Source organism: Cupressus sempervirens, chromosome 8, assembly GCF_028749045.1.
Source record: "Cupressus sempervirens isolate cs-2001-9-10 chromosome 8, ASM2874904v1, whole genome shotgun sequence".
Taxonomy (NCBI): Eukaryota; Viridiplantae; Streptophyta; class Pinopsida; order Cupressales; family Cupressaceae; genus Cupressus; species Cupressus sempervirens.
The window spans coordinates 547,251,119-547,257,446 of record NC_143125.1 but is presented as its reverse complement, the minus strand read 5'-3'; the positions used below and the strand labels follow the sequence as shown (position 1 = coordinate 547,257,446).

At 36.4% G+C, this 6,328-nt stretch overlaps 1 protein-coding gene across 4 annotated transcripts in view; it reads right to left on the bottom strand.

The window, feature by feature from the left end:
• Positions 1 to 1,035: 1,035 nt before the first annotated feature.
• The window catches only part of LOC149543619 (uncharacterized), a 56,109-nt gene continuing 50,816 nt past the window's right edge, over positions 1,036 to 6,328 (bottom strand). For all 4 annotated transcript variants that reach the window (XM_089798410.1, XM_089798411.1, XM_089798413.1 and 1 more), the window contains 2 exons: positions 2,405 to 2,520; positions 1,036 to 2,048 (listed from right to left, as the gene is read on the bottom strand). In XM_089798410.1, the coding sequence (XP_089654536.1) occupies positions 1,451 to 2,048; positions 2,405 to 2,520 (714 nt within the window). In that variant the 3' untranslated portion in view covers positions 1,036 to 1,450. The remainder of the gene's footprint in view (positions 2,049 to 2,404; positions 2,521 to 6,328) is intronic.

Below are 6,328 nucleotides of genomic sequence, written 5' to 3'. Positions count from 1 at the left end.
TGTTATTGTGATCATACATCATTTGGTCCATATTGTGCTTTGTTCTCGAGTTTCTTGATCTTGGCGTCATTTTTCCTAAAGGCAAATTCTTACATTACTTGTCTTGGCGTCTGATCATTTTCCATTTTGGTGGTTAAATCTTGCAAAAGTGATCATCGATAGCTTGGCGTGTGTTTTCATCAGCTAGTTGTGGGTCCAAGGAGGTATTGAGGAATATGAACAGAAGCAAACAAGCTTATGTTGGGTCAGGTGAAAGCACAGCTAGCTGGCCGACATGGTGAGGAGCAGAAGTGACATGGGACCTTGCTGGCCAAACTACCAAGGCATGAGGTTCTTATAAGTTCTAGCTTCAACAAGAGACAGTTCAGTTCCTATTTCCTTCATTTTGGGGTGCACAATAATTAGGAGTGCTTTGGGAGTATTAAATGATCAAATTGTGCCCCTTGTCTGTCAGCTGAATGTAAGCTGATTCATTCTTGTGTGACTGTGAGCTGATTTCATATGCACTTCTGTCTTTTCTGGGCAATTGGAGTAGTGATAGAATAATCTAATAATACTGAAATATGGAACAAAGGTCTGTCTTGTATTGCTGCTACTCTTTGGACTATGTTACTGTCGACATTCCTTGTTCAATCTCTGCACTTTTAATAGTTTATCCATGAAGGCATAATAGCAGATTACTATACAGTGCTCGTTTCTTTCAATTATTTCTTTATCAGCAGTGGTCTGTTAAGTTTTCTTTATAATTGCCAATATCAATGCACATGCTAAACCTGCACATTATCACTATAGACATACACCAAAAGGGACATGCTAGTCTGAAATACATGTTCTGCAAAAAATAGAAAATTTCCAGTTAGGAGAATGCTGACTATTTGACAGAATTATTCTGAGAGAGTGAGAAATTTAAGCAAGAGGGAATCTTACGGATACCAGAATTAACTTTTCTGATACAGGAAAAAATGTTGAAATTAATGATTGTTTGTTATATCAAATTGTAATACACCAATTATATTATTGATAGTTAGGACGCAATAAAAATGAAATGTAAGAAACCAGTTTATTTATCTGTTACATCCCAATGTCCCATAACCATCCCAGAAAGATATTTCAGATAAATCAAACAGAACACTATCAGTTTGATCCAAACAACATCAGCCAAACTTGTGGAGGTAAGAAATTAATGACATCGCATAGGAAATGTTTGATATAAATCAGGTTGACCTCCTCCTCCACCTATACATTACAACACTGTGACTGGACTATAGAATGTAATAGATGACTGCCACTGGATAGTACACTTGCTGCAAGCTGCCAACCATGTTGATCTTGCAGAAAATAAATAATTGACTGCTTTGGAGTACTAATGATGTATTTACAATTCAAGGCCACATAAATTTTCAGGTCGAACCAGCATTAAATCAAATGATGATCTGTGTTGCTTGTGAGCTCAAGATTTTGAATGACTCGTATTCCATGGCGCACTCTGGGGATTTACAGGTAGTGCACATCCTGCAGCAGGGTTAACCATATTATTAGCTACAGTTGCAGAGGCACCTATGTGAACTTGTTCATTTCCATGTACCACTGGCAGTCCAATTGCTTGTCGACCATTACTTGGAGTGCTTATGTGAGCATGGTTCGCACTCCATGGAGCAGTCTGCAAATTTGTAGCTAGCGCACTTCCAGAAACAGGGATAGTTATATGACTAGCCACAGCTGCTGAGGTGCCCATGTGTGGTTGTTCATTTCCATGGAAGATTGATTGTCCAACTGTCTGTCGACCAGTGCTCGGGGTATTCATGTGAGCATGGCTTGCTGGCTCACTCACTCCATTACTGTTCATTGCTGAGTATGTCCTCTTCTTGCTAGATCCACTTTCCTCATGTGTAGAGGCATGAACAACTCCAGAGGAAGATGATGGTAGCTCTTGACCACTTAATCGATAATAAATAGATTGAACCGTATCATTTATTTCTTTACCTAACCCATCCTCTGCTAAAATCAATTCCCATACTGATTTTGAAGCTTTGTTGAGTACCTTTGTTCTGCATTGCTATACAGTTGTTAGTATACTTTCATACCTGCAGTTAAAAAATTAGATGAACTTTCCAATTTGCTATGCAATGTAGAACTTTATGACACTATATACTTCTCCAAACATTGATTCCCTTATAGTCCTGCATTCTAAATAGTAAGTCTAAGTAGAAAACTAATACAGAGAATAACTTAAACTGGAAGCACAACAATGAATGGTCACTAGCCCTGAATTCTGGTAAAATCCAATCATGTAAAATATTATATGATAATTGCAATACTAATGATTCATCGCAAATGCCTACAAACACTTAAACCCAAATATCTGAAAGTATGAAAAGCGTGATGGCATCTAATCTACACATACTCTAGCTCCTTGCGCAAGCCATCAAACAGGTCCCTCTTTGACTTTGTCTCGGCCCCAGGAGTATTAAGCACTTTGCTCTTCTCTACCATGGATATTGTTTCTTTTTTTAGCTCTTCCTGCATTTGAAAATTTGAAGTAAATCACTATGATGCAATCAAATTGAAAAAGCAAAGAAATTATGTGCTCTACATGTCAGATTACAGACCACTCTCCCCTTCCAACCACAACAATGCTGGAAATGATATCAAAGATTCTAAACATAAAAATAGTCAAGGTATTAAACCATTAATTCATCTGAAAGTTCTAAAATTCTCCTAAGGAATTAATGCCACGCTCTAAACGAAGAAGACTCCCCCATCCCACCCCACCCCATCAGTGCTGGAAATAATACCCAAAGATACAAGTGACTAAACATATAAAAACGTAAAGGCATTAACTTCAAAAATAGATCCAAATAATATAAAATGAATTGTCCTAAGTTCTACCATTCTCTGATGAAATGAATGGAGCAAATGTTAACCTCCATTACTGCATTCACTCTTGAGAAAATAAAACTTCTGAATTCTGAGACGTACACTTCTAGGTCTCATATTTTCTAGTATGTGACCCACAGCATTGTTTTTCCATTCGTATTGAAACACACTTTGAAGTGCCAAACCTACTTAAGGTTTAATGTATATATCTAATCATTAAATGAAAGTAATCGAAATGGTCATTTTAACATTTTTTCAGACAATACCTCCATTTGTACACACTGTATTCTGACATCATCAAACTGTAAAGCTTGTTCAAAGTTCAACACATTGTTCCATAAAACAGAACAGATATCAAACATTTATCAGAACAGTAAAAGACATGATCAACATTTTACCTCTTGAGTACTTTTGATGGCTTAACATTTACAGTTGCTCATACGGACAACATCCTCAATATCAAACTTAGCTGGGAGGTCAAAACATAAGGCATTAGGGCCACCTTCTTAGTGAATACCCTGAGGATAATATCTGATAAGCTTTTAACTTGAGTTAATGATTTTTTTAAAAGCTATGCTTATCCAAGTGAAGCCACGACAAACTAATTGGTACAAGTGCAAAACCCAAAGGTAATGTTTTTCAGTTGAATCCTTCTGAGATAAGTTGTTTGGTTACTAAAGTTAATGACAGTTGGTTATGGCACAGAAGAGTTTGTCATATAAACTTTGATAATATTGTGAAAGTGAGTAATACTGATGCTGTAAGAGATCTACCAAAGATTGTGAAACCCTCTAACATTATGTGCAAGGAATGTATGATGGTTACACAGAATAAGGGCTCATTTCCTAGCAAGATATTCACTACTTCAGAGAAATTGGAGATAGTTCACACAAACTTGTGTGGACCTACAAAAGCAAAAACATTCTATGGTTAAGGGTACTACATTCTTTTCATTGACGAGTTTACAAGAATGATGTGGGTTGCATTTTTAAGAGAGAAATCAACAGCATTCATCAAGTTTAAGATATTCAAAGCTAAAGTTGAAAATGAATCTGGTACGAAAATCAAATGTTTGAGATCAAATAGAGGAGAATTTACATCAAATCAGTTTAACAACTTTTGTGAAGACAACAGAATTAGAAGACAAGTTTCAGCTCTTAAAACTCCACAGCAGAATGTTATAGCAAAAAGAAGGAATAGAACAGTGAGTGAAGCAGCTAGAGCGATGATGCTAGAAGGTAATGTAGCATATGTTTATTGGAAAGAAGCAGTTACAACAGCTGTATGCACTATGAACACAGTCAAGGAATAGGTAACTCTTTATGAGTTATGGTTTGGTCATTACATCTAATATGAAATACATCAAAATTTTTGGAAGCAAATGTTACATCAAGAGAGAAGATGATATAGGAAAGTTTGATCCTAGAAGTGATGAAGGTATCTTTCTTGGTTATTTATCTTTATCTTTTTATTTCTTTAGTTATTTAGTTTTTATTTCTCTAATCATATCATTACAAAGAACAACATAACTTAACTTTGTTATTGCTCTTTGTGCTTCCTTATTATTTTTTGGTATTTATTTCATCTAGTTAGCTTTTCCTTTTGTTTTTTAATTGCTTTAAAAAAATTGACTTTGTGCTCTTTGTTTTATTGTCTTATTTTTTGAGTTTTTCATTTCCTTGTTTCTTTTTGTGCTCATATTTCCCCCCTTTTTCTCTTTTTATATCTTCTTTTAGTATTATTTATATACTTATTTGGCTTCATTTTTTGCCTTGTTATAGGTTTTCATGTGTCTCCTTGTCTTTATTTATACTGTTTGCTTCATATGTTTGGTTGTCTTTTGTCTTCGTTTATTTTCTAATTAATTTTTTATTTTCCCTCTTGTTGATTTCTGTCATTTTTCTTTCCCTCTCCTCTGCTCTTACGTCTTATCCTACTCAGGAAATTCTTAGTCTTGGTGTAAACCTACTAGGGGGCTACGTCCGAAGATGGCCTTTTATGCTAAGCACTTCCTTGATATTCGGGACAGTATTATTGTGTGCCCTAGCTACTTGTCTAGGCGTAGGTGACATGCCTTACGCATCTCCCTTGGGTCCTTCAAAGTTAGCTCCCACCAGCTTCGGATCCAAACAAATCATCACATTGTCAAAGAGGACCGGATTTGTCATCTATGTACCTTGGCTACAGCTGAGACAGAGATCCATTTCATTTTTCATTGCCCTGCCTACTACGAGATTCGAGGAAGATTCTATTGCTTATTCAAAGAGTGCAATTCCCTCGTGGCCTTTTTCAACTACACGAACCATAAGAGCCTTGCACTATATCTCAAAGAGACCACTGCAGCTCTTATTCCCCCAGAGAGAGGCCTCAATTCAGCTCATCACCACCAATCACTCCAGATCTGTGAGGCCTCGTAGCGGGTGTATTCATCAGTGCCACCCCCCCCCCCCCAACAGTTCTCGGTGGCGACTAGGGGCCCTTGCTTGCCCTAGTCCATACCCTTCAGTGCTTGACTTCTTTCAGCTGAGGAAGGACCCCTAGTCCTTGCCTCGTTGGGTTGTTTGCTCCTTACTTCTTTTATTTCCTGTTTGCTCTTTTCAGACACAGTTTGGTGCTCTTGTGGTTGTCTTTCTTCTTGTACGCTTTTCAATCCCATAGACCCTTGGGTGGTCTTTTATTGGACATTCATAAATTTATTTTATCTTATCTATCCTTCTCTACAACCCGCACATTTTTCATCTCCTTGCTGCTCTCTTGCCTAGATGATGGTTCACAAAGTGTGACCCAAAATGTTGGCTCAAAAAACATGCACACAATCTAAATCCAAAGCAAAAAAGTTAATATGTAATAGCGTTGAACTGCAGAAAACATATATGCATAAAATAGAAACAAAAATGGATTCGATCCAATTCATAGCAGTATTATCATGAGTTTTCTTTCTCAGCATCCAAAAATATATGCATAAAATCAAGGATATATAATAATACCATAGCAGAGACCTTAGATTGCTCCGTTGTTTCTTTAATATTTGCTTGAATGCTTGAAATGTGCGTTGCTTGTCAAAATAGCACTGCCATGATAGCAAAATGATCATAGGATGATAGCTTCATGCTTGATACTTCACAAATGATAAGATACCAGATAATGATAGCTTTATCATAATATGCTCTTGCACATAGATAATGGAGCTCTTCATATTGATTGTGCTAGAGGAAAATAAATGAAAGAAGGATTTTATATATATATGCTTCACTTTGTTAAAGATATGCCCAGAAATAAGGATAACAGCAATAAAACAAAAGTAGGAAAATAGGTAAAAGAAACACGAGACATTTAACCTGGAAAACCCTTCCACTTGAAGGGAAAAATCCAGCCACACCAGAAATTTATCTCTTTTATTGATGGTAAAATGTTCAAGTACAATGCTTTCACTTGATAAAAAATTGTATAT